Raw genomic sequence first — 25696 nt, 5'->3', positions numbered from 1 at the left:
TATTTGTATCCAAACTTCCAAATTAGCAAGTTTCAAATAAAGTCACGAAAATGATTTCATTTCTATAAATATTTTACCGAATGTGTGTTAAAAATTTAATATTCTAAAACCGTATTTCGGATTATGGGAATTATGTAACCTTATTTAATTTCAAAAGCCTTATGAAAAGGATGGAATTATTCACCAAGAATTTCATTCCAAAAGTCTATCTGAGAGGAACATGTGAACCTGATAAACATGATTTTTAACAAAAATTGATTTCAAATCGAACCTGTGACATTTTTATATCTTCCCTATCAAATATTATATTACTTCATTTCCAAACCATTTATAACCTAAGTTCAGCCCTTAGAATTCAAAGTAGCAAAATGACTCAAATGCTCTCCATTAGTTGTGAACTCCATTGCCTAGGGTTTTGAGCTTATAAATAGAACACTATTCATTCCTTGGCTCTCCAATCCCTCCATTTGCCTCTTCAATCTGCATGAGAAAAACCAACAAGACTCCCCAGCCTTAGTAAGAGTTTCTTGATCATATCTTCCTTCATCTCCCTTAGCATTTTATCTTCTTCTTCCATTACTCTTTCCTCCATGAATACTCATTTTCTGTATGTATGAATGTTGTATGTGAACGAACCATTTATATGGTTAGGAGGAGAAACAAGAGATAAAGAGTAAGGAAGGAGGAGGGATTCAAGCTAGTGGTCTAGAGAGCTTGAGGTATATAATTCATGGACATCTAAAACCTATCATTTTGATTTATTATGTCTGCAAAAATATGAATGTGTGGGGGTGCTCTAGTGATGAGCTTAGTGTATGATATATGATGTGTTTGATGAAAATATTGATGTATTGTTGATATTTGTGTGAAATAATGCTATTATGGTTGTGTTGAAATCATGCTAAAGTTTGAAAATGGAGATTTTGAGGTTGTAGGCGGAAGGAAATGGCGAGAGCAGGAACTCTGTTCCTCTCTTGGGCAGTCCTGCAGGCCATCCTGGAGGTCATGAGGGCCCGCAAGAGTGACACGCGTGAGAGCGCATGGCTACCCGCAGGCCCTAAGGGCCCGCGGGTATAGCCCTGTGAGGTGCACAGGTCTCGGGTGTTAGGGCTGGGAGCCCCGCCACTCTGGTCCCGCAAGGTCAAGGTCTTGGCGGCAGGTTTTGACGCCCTGTTGCCAATCTCGCGGGGGATGAGGGGCTCATTGGTTTTAGGGCGTACCCCCTTGCCTATTGGGTCCGGCCACCTCGCATTTGTGAGTCTGGTTGAACCTTGGGGTCCGGGTACTTGATCTATTTGTTACCTATGCCAAGATTAATAGTGGATTAAATGTAATGCTTCTATTCGATATGGTATTATGTGATCAAGCATGATATTACCTTGTGGAATAATATTATGAGATGAAATATGATATTCCCATGTGATTTAATTTTATGATAAAGGTATGTGCTCAAGTATGATATTTCCATGAGAAATGGTATTTTGATTAAGCTATGTGTCTAAGCTTGATATTCTTACATGAAATAATGCTATGAAATGAGCAATGTGAATGAGCATGATATTGCTACTTGAACTAGAATTATGAAGTGAATTATGTGATTAAAGTATGATGTTCCTAGTTGAAATGGAATTATGAGACAAGCTATGAGCTTAAGTATGAAATTCTTATTATTTGAAAGAATGAGATTATGAAATGATTTATGATGCTCTTATTTGCAAATAGGAGCATGAGTTGAAGTATGGAATTGTTAAAAAGGAAAGCGTATGATATGCGTCCTATCTAATTTGTTATTTATTTAAAATGGTGTGTTAATGACAGTAAGGGGTTCTGGTCTGTGCCCGTAGGATTTTGTATATGCACGAACCATTTTTATATGCCATTAATATTTTCAAATGGAATGGAAAATTAATTTACATGGTTAGTTTATGTTAAGCATGTTGTCTGTCTGATCGCATTGTTGTAAGATTGCTTGGTTCAAGTAGTTCCTATAATGGATGAACCATGGGGAATATACTGTCCTCAAGGCATTTTTTGTATTTTATTTTAATTATTATATCATTTCAAGGGGCATTCTTAAGGCTTTTAGAGCTTCAAAGTATACAAGAATTGTGTAGGTTTTGTTACTCAGCATGTTCCTCTATTATTTGTACACAAATTTTCCTGAGTTTTGTACAGATAGAAGTTACATATATATGTGCAAATATGAAATGGAGCTCAGTTTTGTTTTTTTGTCAAATGCACTCATCGGTTTCCTCTTGCTCAACTTTCTCCAGCTTCTTCTCCCTGCCTTTCTACTTCCTTTATGCACCAACTCTGGTCAGGATTATATATATTTTACTCTTTCATGGATTTCTATGAAATTATATCACTTTTGTTTCTGATATGATGTTATGTATTTCTTTCTTATGCTATAGAGGCCCCTTTACCCCACAGGGATCCTTTGAAATTCTGCCCTTACAATGGAACTTCATGCTGCAACTCTGCGCATCCAGAAGCAGTTTCCCTGTTATTTGTGCGGTAAGAATCTATATATATATATATATATATTATACATGTATGTCTATCAAAGATGATGGATCATAGATTGCACCGAACTTTCAAGCTTGCTTTTAGCGATAATTCATGAGCTTAGCATTCAAAATATATAATTATGAACTTTTGAGACTGTATTTAGTTATGTACCTTTACTCCATTTGCAGGAATGTGATAAATTTTCAGCTGAGCTTTACAGAATTAGTTCTGTTCCTCGACATGTTCCTGTGAAAGGTTTGAGGTAAACAGGGCACTGTTGTAATTGTGGATATATACTTAATTACTCTGGTTACTGTGTATAGTGATAATTTTAAAATTTTAAAGTGAAATATAAACAAGCCTAGCTACATGAATTCCTTAATTGGTCTTAATTTTCCATCTTGCTGGCCAATGTTGTTTTGCATTTGTGATCATTTGTGCAATTTGAGGGCTGATTCTTCTAACAGATTATACCTTTCTCAATTCCCATCCTTTACAAATACATCATAGGATTGACTTGTTAGTCACAGTTGTATAAACATTTCAATTAAATTGAAATGCTTATACAACTTTTTCTTACTCTCTTATTAGACTGTTGATTTTTCTAATATAAACTTCTTTGAGTGTTGGGTTAAGAGCCATGTTGTTGTGTTTGGTGGACTCTGAATTTAATTTTTGCAATTGCTTATTATTCAAGAATGAGGCTGGAAACCAAAAGGTGTATCAAGTGTTTAAAGTATGATTATATTGCACTCCATTTTTGTTGGCTTTTACATGCATTTTTTGTTTTATCTTTCCTTCATTTTTGTTGGCTTTTACATGCATTTTTTGTTTTATCTTTCCTCCATTAAGTGGTTTCCAATTTTTGCATTTACCATCACTGATTTTACTTCTATAAATAACACCATTAAAAAAAATATGTGAATGTTCTCCATTTTGGTTTTATCTTTTAAACATCTAGAAAGAACATATGATTGAATTACGTTATATCTTTTTTTTTTTTTTTTGAAAACGAATTACGTTATATCTATTAGTATTGAATTATTATATTATGTTGCTTAAAAATATTAAGTATGTTGGATTATATTTATTGTGTCATATTAGTGTTGAACAATTTTATATATTTTATGTTGAATGCTTTGAATTACTAAGTATATATAAATGTTTTTTGGGCAATTGAATTTTCTTTTGGATGGTAATTTAATTATTGTACATGATATTAATAACTACAAATAAATTACTTTTTTTTGAAAAATATATTACTTTAGGAGTCAAGCTAAAGACTCCTATAGTTTTTTTTTTTTAAATTTATATAATAAAGTCTTTCTACTAAAGACGCGTAAAGTTGGGGTTATTACGCGTATGGGTCATATGCGTCTTTACCTTTAAAGACGCATATTGTCATTTAGTAAAGACGCGTATGGCTCATTTTGTACTAGTGTGATGAGAAGAATTATCTATGTGATTATTGCTTGTGCATTTTATTTGCAACATCATGCCTATGTCCATATTTACCAAACCCGCATATGTTGAATAAAGGACTATGTTCTTATCATGAAAACTTATGAGAATGAATAGTGTCCAAAAATGGAGAATAATACACTTATATGGTTTTATATGCACATGAAATCAAACTAGTGTATATATATATATATATATATATATATACACTAGTTTGATTTCATGTGCATATAAAACCATATAAGTGTATTATTTTCCATTTTTGGATCTGAAGAAATGTTTTAAAGATTATATTACCAATCTTTTTAAGAAAGGGGATCTAAGAAAAACTATATTTTGGAAGACCCGATTGGACTGTAGTCCTTTCGGCAGAAATGATAGATGAAATGACATGATGCTATGATGAAATGATATGGTGAAATGATGAGATGAAATCTGGTAGAAAAATCATGGATTATGTAGGAAAGTGGCTTGGTAGAAAAATCATGAGCTTACTTTAAGGCTTGAGCTATTACTCGCTGGGCTTGGAATCCCAGTTAGAGGTTGTGCACACCCACATGTGAATTATGAGTTATAATGAGTTATAAGGAAGTATATCTTCGGGACTTGGTCCTTGTTGAGGTCTTATTATACACACATGATGGTGACCTCACCTCCCTTCATGTATGAGAAAGATAAAATTATATGATGAAAGGTTTCCTCCAGTATTATTATAAAGAAATGACTATTTTCTTATGATGAGATTATTGATCCCAAGTAAAGTATTGAGAAACTATACTTATATTTTTGGCTATGAGCCACTTCTCACTCTTGATGATGAGTATGATAGTTATGCTTTATGATATGAGTAACCATTTCCTTACCTAGCTAACATAAATAAATTTTTCATAATGTTATAGTTATTCATGATACTTAAACTCTATTTACTCAAGCATTGAATCCTTTTCTAATTACAACTATAATCATGTGAGTATGACCTATGTGACTTAGTTTGAAACCGAATATGCTGTGTATGCAATCTCTTCAATGATTATGTCATCGGATATTGTATTATAATGAGTCTATATGTTATCTAGTATTGTACATCCATGATTCTATGTGATGCATAGTCAGGGCCAGTTTTTAGGTTTTGGTGGCCCCGTTCTTGTAAATAAATGAGGCCCTACCAAAAGCGCAATCTTTAAAATCAATACCGTAATTTTTAATAATAATAATAATAATAATAATAATAATAATAATAACAATGTGGTAAAATGCTGTTATGTGCAAAGAGAAAGGTAAAGGATTAAAAAAAAAAAGAAAAAAAAAGAAGGCAAAAAGTTTACAAAAAAAAAAGTAAAGTTTGTGCAAAGGGCAAGATTCAAACCCTTGATCTCTAATATAAACTACTATAAACAAACATTTTTACCATTTCTTCATTAGAATTTTTAAAGACTAGTTACAAATTTGTTATTTTTTAATTTATTAACTAGTTAGGTAAAAATAAAATATTTGGCCCTCTAAAATTTGAGGCTCTGTGCTGTTGGGCTGCTTGCACAGCCCAAAATCCGACCCTGTGCATAGTATTGTATATCCATGATTCTACATAATATCTAGTATGGTATATCCCATGAATTTATATGTTGCAAGTTGATGCTTTATGTGATTATGTGTATCAAACCCCATGCATGTTTTTCAATCTATATATGTATAAACTATTTTACAAGGTTGAGTGGTTTATAATTAGCAATTATGCTAATCAAGTGTTTTCTACTTGTTTTATTTAACCCATTTCAAGATCCGGATGATTTCAGCCGAGTGCGCTAGAGGAGTTAGATTAAGTTATCTTATTTTGGATCTAGCTCCTAGGTAGCTTGACTAGCGCAGCGTTGGTTATGTTTTGTAGAGCATGTATTGATTCTAATGTTTAGTTTTTCTTCTAGACTTACCTTATGAGTTTCGTATGGTGCTTAGACACCGGGTCTGTGACCCTTATGATTATATTTAGGAATATGAATGTTAATTTGATGACTTAGCCTTGTAACTATCCCAGTATGGATAGTTACGGCGGTAGCATCCCCTTTGTTTTGGGCATTATCAATCTTATGATAGTATCCAGTTGGGTTTAATCCTTTAATGATGCTAAGTTTTAATGCATTTAATCCTAGGCTTGTAAGTGAATAGGTGTCGTGGGTTTCCTTGAGCGGAACTTACTTGCATTCCGTCAATACTATCATACGAAACATCATCCATGAGACCTAGCTAGTGAAGGCATCCATCTCCTTGTCCTTAGTTAATTGTTTACCTTTGCTTTTCATTTGTTTGAACACCCTATTCATATTACCTTACACTTCGATCAATTCTCGTAACTCTTGATGACAAACCTCCCTAATGCCATACACTTGACTTGACTCCAATTTTCCATCCTCAAGAGAACAACACTCAGGGAATTCATTCCTCGTTTACACCTTCTATCACTGCTAAAATCTACTTCAACATTCACATTCAAATTCATTCGAGAGGCATTGCAAAACCTAGATTTGGCAATTCAATTCATATTGGCATCCATACAAAGCAATTGAATCTAAATCCCTAAATGTATTTAGCTACTCATAGATAAATTGGTTAACTACAAAGCAATTGAAACAACTCATATTGAATTCAATAACAAAGATATGTAGTAAATTGCAAGAATAAGAAATAGATAGAACTTAACCGCTATTGAAATTACCAAAATAAAATTTGAAATTAAAGTTGAAGTTGTAATTACAAGCAATAATCTTCCCCTAAATCTTCCAAGAATTTATGGATTTACAATGGATATCTGTTCTAAGATGGGTTTTTGAAGAGAGGAAGTAAAAGGAGACTTAGAAAATTCAAAGATAACTTGAAAATAACGCCTCTCGTTATTTATACCTTCAAAAACCGTGCCACTAAACTGCTTCCAGAGTGCCTGGTCACGATGGAGGTTAGGACCCATCGTGACCAGGCCCAGACTTCACAAGTCCTAGGGCGTCACGCTGGTGGTCACAGCGTGACTGCTAGTGTGACGCTCAAGACCCGCAAGGTGGCCTAGTAGGTCATGATGGACGTCACATTGTGACCTTCATCGTGACAAGCTAGGCCACTTTCGGATGGTTAGGCCGTAATGCTGAAGGTCACGACATGACTATCAACATCAGTAGCAACAGTAGTAGTAAAATATGTAACACCTTATGATAGACTTACTAAAACAGAATTGAAATATTACTATCACTCATTGATTAATGAACCGACAAACTCATAATATAAAATAATAGAATTTCTAATAAAATTCATGCAAAACTACAATTAATTTATTCAAAAAAATAACTTAACATGCCCCGAGTCGTGGAGAACTCTTGGGGTTGGGGAAGAAAAAACAAAAACAACTTAACCTTATTAAAAGTAAACGCATAACTTTAGCCTATCACTAATAACCATGAATAATAATTCCAACTAATACATATTTTTGATTTTGCCCTATAATATTGGACAGTATAATGGTGAAACCCCAATAGTTTCTTTGTTGAGTTATTTAGGTTTATTGAGGCATTTAAGAGGTGCACATGGATAGGGTAGAGGTGGCAATCTATTAATTAAGTCCTACCTGCACTTGACATTGCATTTCCTTTTTCATGCATGAACTTGGACAGCTGGTTTGATGCCTAATCAATGGCTGTGCCGTGTGCGTATAGATAGCTAGCTAGCTAGAGAAATGTGTCTTGCACGAGAATGGTACGTAGCAATTCAGGTACAAGACATGAAGGAAAATAGTTAAATAGATAATTGCATTGGCCTTGGGTCAATATATACATTGCATGTGTGTTTGGCGTGCATGAGTCTTGCACGCAGGTGATGGCTAGGTCAATCTAATGCAAGTTTCCATGTGCATGATTGTAGAGGTATATAGGTAGTTGCATGATGCTGCATACTAATGAAACTCATTTGTATAAGTTCATTTCTCTTGGTGCATTGATGATAAAGTTTTAATTTTACACCTTATTTAAAAGACACGAGTTTGTTAACATATCAATTCTACACATTTGTTGGGCCCATGCACATTTATTTTGGTGTTGGGCAAGCAAAAGTCTAGAGGGAGAGCAGTTGTCCACCAAGTCATATTGAAAGAAGATTTGCATTATTTGATTATTGTAAAAGGGTGGTCATGTCTTTAGATAAAATCTTGATGATTCTTAGATTGTTTAGAATATTTTTTTTTTTGAAAACTAAACCAACTTCATTTAATTCAAATCCGAATAGAGAACGTTACAAATAAAGTCTGGAGGCTACAAACACCACTCCTTACAATCAGTCAAAGAAACAGACTCCCGGACAAGTGAGTGGGCAGTCTGGTTCGCAGATCGTCTAACAAATTTTAAGGATATATGATCAAAACTCATCATCATCTCCTTAATGTCATGAACAAGAAGATTAAAAGAGGATGTTCCTTTGTTCATATTGTTTAGAATATTTATACTTTATAGCTAGTCAACTTTATTACGAGAAAAAAAAAAAAAAAAAAAAACCACCTCAACATTTATAAGCTTCAAGAAGTACGGGGCTCTATTTATAGAGTTAAAGCGCGAAAAATTCAAATGGCTTTGAATTTGTCCATTGGCGCACTATCCGAGATGTTAAGTGTCCAAAAATTGTCATCTCCTCCTTTTGTATTGCCTACTTTGACTTTTGGACTTCACCTAATGCCTTAGAGGTCAAAAGCATCATATTGTCCGTAAATGTAACTCTACAATCTTTCTAAACATATCTTGAAGTTAGAAGTCATTGAGAAATGTGTCCAACTTCTCTTTTTTCCATAAATGAATTCCTCATTTCGCATAATGGCATGTGCCCATAGATCTCAAATTTGCTATCATGAGAGGATCTATAATACCTAACTTAGATAGGCTTTCCAATTTGTTTTCAACTTGTTAGACAATAAAACATTTACTAGAAGACCTCAACACTTGTGTCGTTAATAGATTTGTGTATTAAGTGTGTTGGAAAGATTTACTGAAAACAATTATGGTAAGATATGTCCAATGCCTCCTATCAAAGATGAACTCTTAATGATCCTCAAAACATGAGACATTTTCGTCTAGATCTACTGAAAAAAACATGGAACAACTATAAGCTCAATCCTAACTATTTTGACGTTTATATATATAGAAGTCCAAACAAAAGCGAATTACACATGAAAATTTTGGAGACTTTAAAATCTTTAACTTTACAAGAGTTAACATCATTAAAATTTAAACAAAATTATTTCTAGCATGGATTATTGTATTTTAACAAATTGCACCTAACTTGTGATGTAAGGGAAACATTCTTGTATCTTCCAATCTTCAACTTAAGGGCTATGGCAGACAGAATATTTGGTTTTGTTTGCTCTCAAGTAAAAGGTTTCTTATCAAACAAGATATGAAGAGGGATTGGTTGCTCAATAACCTCAATTCAAGAAGTTAGAACACAAAACTTTATTTAAATGAATTAATTTTTTTTTTTCAATTATATTGGACGTCATTTCGTTTGATTTTTCAAATTTCGTCTTAATATCTAAATGGTCATTATACGTATACCAATAGACTAGTACTAACTATGCACGTTGGGCATCATAAATAAGTATGAGTATGACTCTTCAATTCTTCAGTCAAAACAAAAGTCAGCTCACAGGAAAAAGATGTAAATAATGTTTCATTAAAAGTATTAATTCAATTTGATTAATATTCTAGTAAAAATGCCAAAGACCTTATGCTTATGGTCGAGTAGCATAAATGTGAGGGGAAATGACAGAAATGTAAGTGCATGGCATTCTATTGACCATATTTGGTGGCCGGAGAAGCCAGTGATGGTTGCTGGCTTCTCCTTCATTGGAGAAGCCGGCGACCAAATATGGTCGCCGGAGAGCTAAAAAAAAAAATTTTAAAAATTTAACGCAAGTTGGACTTGCGTTTTTCGAACGCAAGTCCCACTTGCGTTTTGTGTTTGACCAGTTCTGACAATGAACGCATTTGGGAACAGAGTTTTTCACATTTTTGTCAATTATTAGATTTGTTTACATTTTTGTCACTATAATGCCATGCATTTACATTTCTGTCATTTACCCTAAATGTGACTCTCTTAAATGGGAGGTCACATATTTCAATCCTAGAGAGTTGTTTTATTCTACAATAATTATTACCCCGTATTGATTAATGAAAGAACTAATGTTATAGTTAATTAATCATTTACTATTAATTATGAATTTATAATAGAAACTAGTATTGCTTATGAAAATAATTAATCAACTTTTCCCTTCTTTTATTAGTATTTGGTTCTAAAATTTGGATATACTTTATTATTATCATGTTAATACTTAATAGTAACTTGATATGTTCTGGGACATAGCTCAATTGATTAATCGATATAAAATAATTAAGTTGATGGTTTTGTTTTGCTAGCAATTGCTAATCAATATCCAATCATTTAGATGCATGTTTGTTAATCAGTTAAGACATATCTCGTGATTAACCTTCTCCATCAAATTTGCAATTTAAGTGTGGTGAAGACTCTTGAAATTAGGATGGAATTAAACCTTTAATAATATTTTTTTCTTAGGTTTGACACTCCTTAACGTGTGTAGTATATATTATGCTCCAAATATCAATAAACGTGGTTAATACGTTCAATCATAAACTCAAGATTGATTGGATGAATAATTCAACTAAACATGAATATCTACTTCAATAATGTCAAGGAACTAACTCCAATAAAAATATGTAGGTATAATTATGTGTTGTCAATTGTACTTTCTATTTAATTTTATGTACAATCCTAATATCTTTTTAATTTTACTCTTATCCTTTTTAACTTTTTTTCTCAATTTCTCATCAAACTTGTTAATACTATGATGAAAACTGTATGAATTGTCCCCGTAAAATTGGGACAACTTGAGTTCTCAAAAATAGAAAATTTTTGTGAGTTAATTTGATGCTGATAAAGTTGTGACAATGTACAGAGAATTTACGGTAGTAGAGACTAGCAGAATTATGATCAACCATGGGAACAATAAACCCTAGCTAGTTGATACCAGATGAGAACTGCATGAATTGCCCTAGCTAGTTGATACCAGATGAGAACTGTATGAATTGTATTGAATGAGTTAAATACAAAGATGTATGAGAGTCATAATCTAACTCAAACCTGTGACCTCTCACTTGGGAGGGTCACAACTATGCCGCTTGACCAAAAAGTCTTTGGCAATTATATTCTCTAAATATTTTGTAATTTTATGGGTTTATATTCAAGTAAAAATAAAATAAAATTAGTGTTAATTTGTCAATTACCATAACACAGACTTACATTATATAACTGAGTCATTATGTATCATATCATTGGTGTAAACTAATTAAAATTATTAGTATATCAAAGAAAATTTCCCGTATAGTATATAAAAAATGGTCATTGGTCAATGAAGTTCAATGTATTTTTTGAAGGTTTATATGTGAATATAATGACGAGTTGCATTAGATAATAATTACTTTATTATATAAGATCTATCTATGCGTGTAATTTTACCTTTATTTCGATCAAATAAATTTACCTTCATTTTTAATCTATTATATTAATTGGACACTTTATAATTGTGTGTTGTCCATATTTATAACTAATTAAATATCATAAAATTTTGTTAAATTAAAGTGATATATCGAAAACGATTTGTCATTTCTGTTTGCTTTTTTACAGTACTACGTATTGCATAAGCATTGTGCGGATGTCCAGTTGTGTATACTGCCATGCCAACCGGCAATTATATTGAATGCCGTCTTTAATGTTTTCGTTATGGTGTATTGTTGCTTTGAATGCTTGGATGTTGCGACTTACATTTTATTATTATTATTATTTTTTTTTTTTATACTTAGGTAATTCGAGTTTCGCCAGACTAACTCAGTTCATAGGATTCTTCCTGTAGAGTCACTACTGAGGTAAATTACGAGTCGTGCAATCAGTTCACCAATTATATTCTAGTCTATATGTGCGCATAAAGGATTCAAGTCACACTTTATATCATCCTGAACCTTTTTTTTCATTAGTATTATTATTATTATTATTATTATTATTATTATTATGTTTTTTATATTTAGGTAATCCAAGTTTTGCCAGACTAATCCTAAGTCCACATAACCCCACCCATAGAGCCAATGTAAAGGTAAATAGTGAGTCCCATAATTAGTCCACACATAGGATCATAGTCTTTAAGCGCGCACAATGAATCTAATATTCCACACCTTTCATCGTCCTGAATTCTTTTTCTATTCATATTTTCAGTGGGATATGAACACCACACTGTCGCTTTCCGTCGCCTGACATCAAGTCAGTCAATGTAGATTTTTGGCCAATGGGAGTGATGTTCATTTTGATTGGAAAATTAAACTAAACAGGATGTAGAAGTTATTTTGAGAAATTAAACCCAATTAGAATGTTATGATATGATGGATGGATGTGTTTTTGGTATTTTAATTACTGGCAATAAATTAAGATTATTTTGTAAACGGTGAATTTGTTTGGTGAGCTAATAATGTCATTGTTTCAAGGCTCAACCTAGCTTAGCTTGTTGCGTCCTAAATTTCAGCATGCTTTTGCTGTGAATACTTTTGCATCTTTTCCCACCAAAATCGAGAAACTTGCTATATATATATAATGTTAGTTGTTCAAACCTTTTGGTCTATCAATCTTTTTACATACCTTTAATTTGCTTGCTGCAAGCATGCAAAATTTAGAGCCATCCAAGTAAAGAAATGTATATATTAAATAATTTATATATACCTACTGGGATTTGGTCGTGGATTTTTCTTATATTGTATTGAGTTCTACTATACAAACTCTTAAATTTCACTCCCTAATATAACAAATAAGGATTGATTATTTTCATCATGTATATTCAAAAAAATGTCTACATACAAAACTTGTGAGAGGAAGTATAAAATGGAGGTATACCAAATATTTTTCAATTGTATTATAATCTTATTACTTTTCTAGAAACTGATTTCACCTACATTCCACAGACAAAGCACAACTACCAAGAAAACAGAATATGCTTCTTTTTAATGATACTATTCTGCGTTTTGCTAGAGTTTTGTCGTTTGTGACTATTTGCATTCGTGTAAGGGAAAATCGTAATTTTTAATTTTATAAATATGTTAATTATCAATATTACTTATGAATTATTTGTGGTGTAAATATTGCTTCTTAATTTTTAAAACGTGAATTATTACTCCGTCCTGGTATGTTTAACCTATTAAAGCAGCAGGCATGGAGGTAACGGTCCTTAAGGTCCGCCTCATCAAAGAATCGTTACGAAGGAGCGCAAAGCAATTATTAAGGAGCCGGACACTTATGGAGATGAGCCGTTGTACTTATTAAGAGACCGTTGCTATCATTATTGTAACCATTACAGATATACAGTATAAAAGCTGACTCCATGTAACAAGAGAGGGGAACACTTTTCTGACACACGCAACATTACTAGATACAATACAATTGTACTATTGACTATACTCAGATTAATAATACATACCAGTAACCATACTTACCGTCAACCATCTAACAATATTAGAAATTTACTTATTTATCAAATATAAAAAAGATAGACATCAAACATTTTGATTTGAGATGTGAAATTAGGAGAATGCAGCATTATTTTATCTTTTTTTTTAAATGCTAAGGAGGAATATTTCTCAATATATACATAAACTTGGGCCTAATGATCTCAATAGTATTTGTCATCGAAAAGCATAACCCTCTCGATGCGTTGTAACGAAACATGAAAATCAAGGGACAAATAACTTTTCGAGCACCTCCTATGGAGGTTTTTGGAGCCTTTTTTTCTCACTCGGAAGAAAGATAACATGCCCATGTTGGAGGAAAATGAAGGAAGGAGTTTTTTATGATAAAATACTATGTCACTCGTGTGATGCAGGAATAATAAAATAAAATAAACTATAGACACATCACTTGTCAGACTTAAAAAATAATATCATAGTGATACAAAGAGTCATATAAAAAAGGCACAATGACTAAACCCAATTTGTGTATATTTATAGGCAAGGAACACCCAAAAGTTAGAGTACAAAGTGACATTGGTAGAGAGAACTTTTGAATTTGAAAATTTTAAATAAATGTAGTTAACACAACAAACAATGTATTTGGTTGCACAAAGGTTTTGGACTCAGCATCTACTAAACTATTGCACTAAATGTAATATTACTAAGAGTTAATTCCATTTTTTGATCATAGATTTATAGGTGTCATTCTACTCCTTCATCAGAGCATCCCTCTTTGGTCATAGTATTATTATGACATGACCATTTTTTGTCGTCGCTCAACAAAATCATTGAAACGTCGTTAAATACAATAACATTTTAATTTTTTAATACAAAATGGTTTGACTAAAAGTAGATTGTCACCAATAAATATACGACCAAAAATGAAATTAACTCTATTAGTAAGAGCAAATATCAATTGTGGACCGACGAGTATTAGTAAAACGACAGTTTTGGTCCATATGTTTAATCCCTACCAAATTTCATCACACCGATCACCCCTAGTCTACATGACGAAATTTGAAATTATTAAAGGTATTTTCATCCTTTCATAATTAAGATCTCAATACGAACATGAATAAATAAATTTAACCGCCAAAGACCTTGTGGTCTAGTGGCACCCAGTGTCTCGATTTACACTCCCATATGAATGATGGGAGTGGGTTTGAGCCTCAGTGGAGGCAACTGTTTAACTGTTTACTCTACTCTTCTTTATCAAAATCCGAACCACTACATTAAGCCTAGCAACTAGCTTATGCGGATTTCATACCTCCTCTTTCTGTCCTTTTCTTTATGCGGATTTCATACCATCCTCTTTCTGTCCTTTTCTTTCCGCCAGAACTTAGCGTAGTTTGTTTGTCGCTTGACTGGCGGCAATGTGGACATGTATGGGAAAAAGGTCCAAGAATGTTGGAAGGCCTGGATGGGATTGTTTGTCGCTTCACTTAAAAGTCATGAATGGAGGCGGCAATGTGGACATGTATGGGAAAAAGGTCCAAGAATCTGATGACGGGTAGGCTAATTGCGCTTTTCACGATTTACCTCTATAGTTGCTCTAGGGGCAGGGTCCTATGGGCTTAGGATTAGGATCTGACTGGTGGGATAATTGCGCTTTTCACGATTTACCTCTACAATGGCTCTAAGAGCGAGGTGCTATGGGTTTAGGATTAGGCCGGCGAAGCTGGGATCAATTGTTATACAGTGGATCATGGTCCAAAAATGTCATCATTTTTTAAGTGGAAAGAAACAGAAACGACGTTCGTTACTAATCTAGTATTTAAAATGTGTTCAAATAAAATGAAACTACAGTGTATCTAAAATGAAATCGAATAACATGTTTCATATATTGAGGGTACATTTTCAAAGTAAACTATGGTTGAATTAGAATGATACTTTAGTTGTGATGTAATGAAACTATAGTGTATCTAAAATGAAACTCAGTAACATGTCTCATATATTGAGTGTACATTGTCAAATAAAACTATAGTTGAATTAAAATGATACTTTAGTTGTATTGTAATGAAACTACTGTGTGTATAAAATTAAATTAAATAATAGGTCTCACATATTGAGTGTATATTGTTAAATAAAAATGTAGTTATATCAAAATGATACTTTAGTTATGCTGTAAGAAAACAATAGTGTATCTAAAATAAAACTGAATAACAGGTCGTCTAATATATTGACTGTATATTGTCAAATGAAACTGTAGTTGAATTAAAATAATACTTTATTAGTTGTACTGTAATGAAACTACAGTATGTATAAAATGAAACTGAATAACAAGCCTCACATGAGTGTATATTGTCAAATGAAACTGTAGTTATATCAAAATGATACTTTAGTTATGTTCTAATGAAACTATAGTGTATATTAAATGAAACTGAATAACATATTTCATACATTTGAGTGTATATATTCCAATAAAACCGTAATTGAATTAGAATTATACTTTAGTTGTGTTATAATAAAACTACAATGTGTATAAAATAAAATTCAATAGCAGGTCTCACATATTGAGTGTATAATGTCAAATGAAACTGTAGTTAAATCAAAATTATATTTTAACTATGCTTTAATAAAATTACAGTGTATGTAAAATGAAATTGAATATGCCATAAAAAATAACTAGTTGGATTGAACGGCTGAACGGGTGCCGTTTCTTTTCATTAAAAGAAATGACACTAAAATTTGCTAGCTAGGATCACCTAAGTTTTTTTTTTTTTTTAAATATGTTTGACCTTTAAATTATTATATTTTAAAATTTTTTTGTCCCTATTAATTAATTTAAACAAATTTACTACTTTAATTGTTCATAATGTTACACTTTTAGTCTCTAGTGTTATATAATTGTCAAACTCTATTAACATATAAGGTTCTTTTATCATTTAAATTAATATTCACAGTTAAAAATGATGTTCACATATAGAGATGAGATCAGATATGAATGAAACTTTAACCATTCAGTTTCATTTGACAATATTGCTATGTTTTTAGTTTCATTTTCTCTCCACACTAGTTTCATTATAGTAATACTAAAGTATCATTTTAATTCTATTATACTTTCATTTGACAATAATATGTTATTGTATGGCTCTAGATTTTAGTTTCATTTTCTACTCACACAAGTTTCATGATAGCAATTGTAAAGTAGCATTTTAATTAATTATACTACAATTTCATTTGACAATAATATGCTTTATTTTTTTAGTTTCATTTTCCACACACACGAGTTTAATTATAGTAACACTAAAGTATCATTTCAATTCTATTACAGTTTCATTCGACAATCATGGTCCACACAGCGATTATGGACCATGGTCCATTGTATATCAAATGTCTTTGACCTCATTAATCAAAGATCCGATTACATCTCACGGATTGAGACCCGTGAGACAGTCTCACACAAGTATTACCCCATAAATATTCCTCACTTTAGAGATTTCAAAATATGAGAGGACTTATAGTATGGGTTATAATTTGAAATTAAAATAGAAAACACAATACCGTATTTCAAATAAGATATATTTGACAACGCATGTCATCAAAATATTAGAGTTTACAAAAATTAAAAAATATGAGCTCTCTATGATAATTAATAAAATATCTATTTTGATTTATATTATATTTTAGGGAAAATGGCATTTTTAGTCCCTGAGTTATAGGGGTAGTGTAGACTCAGTCCCTAAGTTATGGCTGTATGCGAGTTTAGTCCCTCAGTTATTCACAAAGTGGCGAGTTTAGTCCCTGGACATTAAATTTGACGAAAAAATTAAAAAATATTCAAAATTTGAGGGGTAAAATAGGAAATTCACATTTTATTATTCTTCTTATATCAAAATCACTTTTACAACATTATTTTTTCACTTCTTAGCCTAATTATTTTTATTATTTTTCATTTTTAAAAGCATTTTAATAACTTTCAAATGACTTGTTAGGAACCTGACTCTCGTATAGCACACTTAAAACTTAGCACAAATAAATAAATGCATTATCATTGTATTTAGGTGTATGAAACACACTATCCTAACAAGTTTTTATTTTTTTACTAAGCAACAAATGGAATAAAAGTAAAACTTTTGAGATAGGATAGTGTGTAAAAAAATCTCAAAAGTTTTAATTTTATTACATTTGTTGCTTAGTAAAAAAATAAAAACTTGTTAGGACAGTGTGTTTCATACACCTAAATACAATGATCATGCATTTCTTTATTTGTGCTAAATTTTAAGTGTGTTATAAGGTTCCTAACAAGTCATTTGAAAGTTATTAAAATGTTTTTAAAAATGAAAAATATTGAAAATAATTAGGCTAAGAAGTGAAAAAATAATGTTGTAAAAGTGGTTTTGATATAAGAAGAATAATAAAATGTGAATTTCCTATTTTACCCTTCAAATTTTGAATATTTTTTAATTTTTTCGTCAAATTTAATGTTCAGGGACTAAACTCGCCACTTTGTGAATAACTGAGGGACTAAACTCGCATACAGCCATAACTTAGGGACTGAGTCTACATACCCCTATAACTTAGGGACTAAAGATGCCATTTTCCCTATATTTTATACTTGTCAAAGACCTTGTGGTCTAGTAGCACCCGGTGTCCCAGTTAACACTCCCACATAAATGATGAGAGTGAATTCGAGCCTCCACATGAGAGTGAGTTCGAGCCTCAGTAGAGGTAACTGTTGACTCTTTGTGCTTCAGTAGGGTAGCTATGAACAGATACTACATTGTAATGGAGTCAGAAGTTCTCAAAAATATTATATTTTATATTTGAATTATTTTATTTAATTATAATATTTTATATTTAATGATAAAATATCATTTTTTTAATAAAATATCATATTTATTTTAGTTTCACTTACCTAATATTTTTTTTAACTCCACTGCAACATATTAGATAAAAGATTTTACCGCTACAATTACCTCTAGTACTATTTTATTGATTAATTATAAAAAAAAATTTAGACTAATTAGGTATATTATATTAAACATCAAGTAGCTAGTAAACATATCTTACCTTATTGTACCTATGGTACTATTCGATTGATTGATTATGTGGGTACACAATTTTATTTTTAATTTGTAGGGGCATTGCTTCTTTGCCTTGTCACCTTTCAAAATGATTGCACACTCATAAATGCTGTACAACTTTCACGTACCAGTAATTAATTTTGTATTTTAAAATATAGTAGTATTGTCCTATAATTATTAAAGATCCAATTTTGCACAGTGAATAAATTATTATTTAAAATCGTATTAGTTATATCAATAATCTTTTAAAAAAATGTTCAGATTTGTTATGTTCAGAATCGTATTATATATTCTTGTTTGTTTTCCTTAGTAATTGCATGATGCATATGTAATGTAATTTTATGTGTATTAAACTTTATTTTTATCAACATATAGAAGGAATACTATGAACCACTATAGAGTAAATGGAAAAATCTATGATGTACCTATAATTTACTATTATGTATATTAATAATGTTCAGATTTATGATCATACAGAACAAATTTTATAAACATAATATATGATAAATGTTATTAAACATGATATGTATATAGTGTAATTCGTATAAACATTAAGCTTTGTTTTTAATAGCATATAAGAGAAACATTATAAGTTTGGAAAGATATGCATGGCGGCTTATTTGCCAGATCTGATCTTTGAGTAGAAAGGGTTATGCAATGCATACTAATGTGAAAGCAAATCATATCATTATTCAAGGTTAAGCCTCATCCCTCATCAACCAGGCCTCTAAACTTACTACATATTGATATATTTGGACATGTTGATCCACCAAACATAAGTTAAAAAAAAAAAAAAAAAAAAAAAAAAAAAAAACTCTTAAAAGATTATCAGACTTGCTTAAACTGTTTCACAATTAGAAGGTTATATATATACATTGAAGTTTATGTTTATGAATATATAAAAGAAATGTTATGAATATAATATAGGATAATTTTATTAAACATATGTACTACTTGATGCTTAATACAAAGCAGTGTTGTTTTGGATCAAAATTCACTATAAAAGATGAACCTATTCACGATATAATTTTCTGATCTTAGGTAAGACAACTTGCGGTCAAATCCAAATTAAAAGGGGTACGTGAAATTATTATGATGCATCATGGACGGCATCTGAGAACTATAAAGTAGGCTAATTGAATGGCAACATAATCATCGCCATGGACCTTTCAACTACTTGGACCCTCTTCCACAACTGTCATCACTTATATTAGCCATCAACAAATGCTACCTTTAGATATGGTGCGTTCAACCACATCCAAGACGATTTTGTAAATGGATTCATTTGATAATTTAATATCACATGTTGTCAAAGCTATATATATAAAAAAATATATTATATTGCCAACACCTTCTCGATTGAGATTTGTCATACAATATCTTTTTAGTTCGATTTACTTATTCTATGTAGTTTGTAGGCTATTTTACACCAGTGAGGCTTATCTAGTGTATATATCCTCAAATAATAGTTGTATGTTTTCTTAGTCATCAAAAAAAAAAAAAAAAAAAAAACCTTGAACAATAAATTAATTTTCTTGTAGATTAAATTTAAACCAATAGTTGCCAAGGATCTTGTGGTCCAGTGGCATCAAACCCTTCTCTTTATATGGGAGGTGGTGGGTTCGATCAATACCTACTTTGAGAAAGTAGTTATGAACAGATACTACATTCTAATAGAGTTAGTAGTATTAAAAAAAAAAAATTTAAACCAATAGTTTTAACTTCCAACCACACCCCCCAACATCCACCTTCCCACCCTCTTAATTTGAAAAAAAAAAAGTCAAAAAGAAAAAAAAAAAAAGGAGATAATTCCAAATATGATAGCGTCCTACTCTTTTAATTTGATCTAATTACTATACATTATTGATTTTAACATTTTTTAAAAATTAAATTTAAATGTCAATTACTATGTAGTTTGATAACACTTCTGTTACAGGATTGAGCCCTGATGATCCATTAAAAAGTATTCGTTTCACAAGGTATCAATTTTGATAGTTTGTTTTCGAACTTGACCTATTAATGGATATTTTAATTTAATGTATGTTACTATTGATTAAAATTATGTTCTTATATGAACTAGAATTATCTTTCAAAAAGAATATTAACTGGAATTAGTATTTTATATAATGAAAACTATTTGCCCTTACATACACCAATCACAAACTTTGCATCTATTGAAGTGACAAGTTATAATAAATTTTTTTTTCTTTTATTTCAAATCTCAACCTATTAAAATTTGCTACATTAATTAGAATTGAAAGTAACAATTTTACAATCATTATTGTGTGGACCATGATCCGCACAATTATATGAACCTTACTATAAAATAATGTACATTTAGTACACAAATTATATATTTTTAGTATATTAAAAATGCACATTATTTTTAAGGAAAAGTATATTATTTGAGTACTGAAAGTATATTATTTTGTAGTGCGTATAATGTATATTCAGTACACGAATAATGTACTTTTATGTATTTTTTGTTATGGTTCGTACAATAATTGCCAAATTTTTGTGAACAGTCTTTATTTTTTAGTTTGCTTACACAGACTTAGTTCAGTGGTTCAGTATGAAATATTTGAGATATGAGACAAAGGTTGGAAAAAAGCATTTGGGCTAGAATAATTGAATATTACAACTGAAATTAACTGGAAAATAATAAAAAAAAAAATAGGAGAAGAACCACCCGCATCCTCTCAACCACATGTTGGTTTGACTGTAATTAATAAGACATAATAGCAGCTAGCTAGCGATGGTCACGTACAACTCAAAATGCCCATCTTTCCCGTCTCTTTTTAAACCCCTTCTAGCTCTCAACACATGCACCACACACAAAACTCACACAAACACGTTAAACCAATTAACCCAACAAAAAAAACTATCACTCCAACACATGGGGGCTCCTCATCGCCATTTCGAACCAATCTCAAAATGCAGCCCAGAGGGGCGCTCAAACCAAACCGTGGCGGCGGATTTAGACGGCACGCTCTTGCTCTCCGCCAGCGCGTTCCCCTACTTCCTCCTCGTCGCCATGGAAGCCGGCAGCCTCCTCCGCGCTCTCCTCCTCCTCGTCTCCGTTCCCTTAGTCTACTTCTTCTACCACTTTGTATCAGAGCCTTTAGCCATCAAGGCCTTCATTTTCCTCTCCTTCGCCGGGCTCAAGGTCAAAGACATCGAGATGGTGTCTCGGGCCGTGCTACCCCGGTTCTACTCCGAGGATGTCCGCGCGGACGCGTGGAAGGTGTTTAGTTCGTTTGGGAAGCGGTACATCGTCACCGCGAATCCTAGGATCATGGTGGAGCACTTCGCTATAAACTTCTTAGGGGCTGATAAGGTGGTCGGGACGGAACTGGAGGTTTCCAGAACGGGACGCGCCACCGGGTTTGTGAAACCTCCGGGCGTTCTTGTCGGGGAACTTAAAAGGGCTGCGCTTTTGAAGGAGGTTGGGACTAATGTGCCGGATTTAGGCCTGGGTGATAGGGAGACTGATCATGACTTCATGTCCATTTGCAAGGTATCATAATTCCACCGGTAGTAAATTACCTATGCAATGCACGGATAAATCTTTATTAGCATTTATATTTGTCGGGCAAAGGAGGTAAAGACCAAGTCCAACATTCTGACTCTATGTTAGTATAAGAAAATAAAGTTACGTCTTTGCTACAACCTATATACTTTTTCGTATATATATATATATATATTATTTTGGGTTTCTAGAGTTAAATTCTTGCAAATCACATGCATGTTGGAAGATATATAGTATAGTTTTCTAGGTAACCATAGTTAAGTTGGTGGTGTAATTAGCTTGGCAATTACAATGTTTTTCGAGCTCAACTCCACAAAAAAAAAATAATTTATTGACTTTCTTTGTTTAAATCAATTAATCACAGAGTGTGATTTAAGTAATTAAGCTCGGGGTGTACTTTTTAATAGTGCTTGCTGGGTTTCACATAAATGTATGACAGGAAGATAGTATATTTACATTCAACATAAAACTGGAATAAGCTAGAGAAGGGGATTTTCTTCCCTACTTTGATAGGTCAGATTTAGTTTGTCAGTAGATGAAGTTAGTTACATACCGAACTATTTGTCAGTAGCAAAATTGATCATCAAAAGCTGCCTCTTTGCTGTTACGGGTAAAAGTATGAGCAGATCGAGATGCAATTTTGTGGTTTCATCACGGAATCATCCAGGAATCCAGCCAAACTATGTCACATCCTATTATGACACGTTTGGTATAGATGAATTGCAATTCTTTTCTCGCTTAATTTCAAAAAGTGAATATTTTCAGAGTTTAGTTGGGAAAAATTATGAAAATTTTCATAGTTTATGGAATTGCAAATCTCACATTCTCCTATAAATTGTGATTTCACAATACATGAAAGAAATTTTAGAAGGTGGAGATCAATTTGCCCTCCTTAATAATCTTACAATTTTTCTCTAGCAATTGCAATATACGGGCATTTTGGCATTTATACTAATTTCTTTCAGTTACTTCTCTCCTTTCAATCCCCATATCTAAGAAACACTATAATTGATAATTATCAATAATTTTATTTCTATCTACCTATAATTAAAATTGTCAGTAATATTATTTCAATTATAGTGCTTCTTAGATATGAAATAAAGTTACTGATAATTTTAATTTATAAAGTTTATTTTACTTATTTAAGTACCACTAACTTTATAAGTTTTTTTTTTCATTTTATAAATTTACTATTTATTCTATTTAACTTTTTTAGGTGGCTGGAGCCCAAATAACCAATTTTTTTAAGTGGACAAATTTAGAAAAGATATAACAACTCATTTATATTATTAAAAGCCATACCAAACATGACATAACTATCTCACAACATAGGATAGGTGGAGTAGGTGGACTATTCTTTTTCTTTCTATGTAAATATGTTTTCGTTAAAATTTTAAAGAATTTTATGGCATCATGATGAATGTTCTGATCTGTTGTTTTTTATAAGGTTATATTCTTGTCAATTTATAGGATTAACAAAGTATACAACCCTATTTTATTATTGAACAAAGATACATGATTGCTACACACAGCACCCTAAATGTCCCTTAAATTTAATATAATAAGCTTACTTTTGGGTTTCTTGCAGCTAATTGTCATCACATAACAATTATTTATAATTTAAAATATAAAGATGTGCTACATGCCTACATAGTATCACAAAATACTATATAATACTCAATCCAAGGAAAACTTCTCCTTTAAATCATTTAATATATACCATCATACACTAATATTGTACTCCCTCTATCACATTTTACCTGTCCTATTTACTATTCATTGGTCAAACTAACTCTTTCTTCATTGTTTATTTTCTTTAGTAATTTTTTATTATTTTTAATTTTAATTTTTTGTGTTTAATAGTACTTTTAATGTAGTTTCTAAATATATAAATTTTATATATTAATGCTAAACTTAATATAATGAAAAATTGAATTAAAAATAATTTCAGTCAAGCCTCGTTAAACGAACCAGACATCCAAAATGGGACGGAGGTAGTAGCATAATATATATATATATATATATATATATATATATATATATATATATATATATATATATATATATATATATATGGTCAAATGTAGTCGTGCCTTCTCGTGGTGCAGTATACACCAGTATGTATACAAATATACACCACTTAATGTTAGAAAATGCACAACAATGAAAATACACAGAAATACTAAAAAACACACAACACATCCAAAATAAGCATTTTTGAACACTGTGTGGTGTATATTTCATGTCTAGTGGTGTGTTTTTTTAGTGATCCGTACTTAATGGTGCATGTTTGTGCTGTGCATTTTCTGACATTGAGTGGTGCATATTTGTATAAATATAATTTTGTCCTTTTAAATGCAGGAAGGGTACATGGTCCCAAGGAGCAAGTGCGAAGCCTTACCAAGAAAACAGCTCCTGAGTCCTATCATTTTCCATGAAGGGCGTTTGGTACAAAGGCCTACACCATTTATGGCACTCTTAACTTTCCTGTGGATGCCTATAGGCATAATTTTGTCCCTAATCAGGGTCTACTTAAACATCCCCTTGCCGGAAAAAGTGGTCCGGTACACATATATGATCCTCGGGATCAAACTCATCGTCAAAGGCACCCCTCCGCCTCCCCCACGGGCGGGCCAGCGCGGCGTCCTCTTCGTCTGCAACCACCGCACCGTCCTCGACCCCGTCGTCACCGCCGTCGCCCTCGGCCGGAAAATCAGCTGCGTCACCTACAGCATCAGCAAATTCTCGGAGCTAATTTCTCCGATCAAGGCCGTCGCGCTGTCCCGGGAGCGGGAGAAAGACGCGGCCCACATTAAACAATTACTTGAAGAAGGAGATTTAGTCATATGCCCCGAGGGGACGACTTGCCGGGAACCGTTTTTGTTGAGGTTTAGTGCGCTTTTTGCGGAGCTAACGGACAGGATTGTGCCGGTGGCCGTTAGCACCAAGCAAAGCGTGTTTTACGGGACGACGGTACGAGGTCACAAGGTGTTGGACCCGTACTTCGTGTTTATGAACCCTAGGCCGACGTACGAGATCACGTTCTTGGACCAAATCCCGCCGGAGCTCACTTGCAGAGGCGGTGGGAAGTCGGCGATTGAGGTTGCTAATTATATTCAAAAAGTTCTCGCCGGAACCCTGGGTTTCGAGGGTACTAATTTGACTAGGAAGGACAAGTATGCGATGATGGCCGGGACCGATGGGCGTGTTCATACCATGGACAACAAGGATAAATAGAAGAATTGATACAATATAATATAATTCAATGAACTATTGTAACTCCCAAATTCTACTCCATCGATTATACTCTCTGGTTTGATAAATATTGATAAAATATTTTCATAGGAAAAGTTATCCATATTTTAAATTTGTGAGAGAGAATAAAAGTTGTGAGTAGAATTTGGGAGTACAAATAATATTTTCTATAATGAACTATTTTTTTCTTTTTACCGTATTTTCTCATGTGTTTTTAATACATTTATCTTCTAGAAAAAAATTAATTTAATATAATGCAAAACTGAAAAATAAATCTTGGTAATATTGAAGATTATTGAGGAGCAATATTTACACCACTAATAATTCAGGAG

The 25696-nt window shown here is 32.2% G+C and overlaps 1 protein-coding gene and 1 long non-coding RNA gene across 2 annotated transcripts; both read left to right on the top strand.

The window, feature by feature from the left end:
- Positions 1-384: 384 nt before the first annotated feature.
- On the top strand, positions 385-2893 carry LOC115997937. Its single transcript, XR_004093807.1, has 5 exons — positions 385-516; positions 652-719; positions 2274-2316; positions 2415-2517; positions 2700-2893. It is a non-coding gene; the product is annotated as an uncharacterized LOC115997937 (long non-coding RNA).
- An 18488-nt stretch (positions 2894-21381) lies between these two features.
- On the top strand, positions 21382-25463 carry LOC116000080 (glycerol-3-phosphate 2-O-acyltransferase 6-like). The gene is made up of 2 exons (XM_031240100.1): positions 21382-22097; positions 24471-25463. The coding sequence occupies exons 1-2, from the start codon at positions 21477-21479 to the stop codon at positions 25344-25346; spliced, it is 1497 nt and encodes a 498-aa protein (XP_031095960.1). The 5' UTR covers positions 21382-21476; the 3' UTR covers positions 25347-25463.
- The last annotated feature ends 233 nt before the right edge of the window (positions 25464-25696 follow it).

This window comes from Ipomoea triloba, chromosome 12 (assembly GCF_003576645.1).
Source record: "Ipomoea triloba cultivar NCNSP0323 chromosome 12, ASM357664v1".
Classification (NCBI taxonomy): domain Eukaryota; kingdom Viridiplantae; phylum Streptophyta; class Magnoliopsida; order Solanales; family Convolvulaceae; genus Ipomoea; species Ipomoea triloba.
Note: the sequence above shows the minus strand (reverse complement) of the source record. Positions and strands in the feature narration are given on the sequence as shown.

Coding starts and splice junctions, on each gene's coding strand:
- LOC116000080 (XM_031240100.1), top strand. CDS start 21,477: ATGGGGGCTCCTCATCGCCATTTCGAACCAATCTCAAAATGCAGCCCA. Junction 22,098..24,470: donor ACTTCATGTCCATTTGCAAG/GTATCATAATTC, acceptor TTTTAAATGCAG/GAAGGGTACATGGTCCCAAG.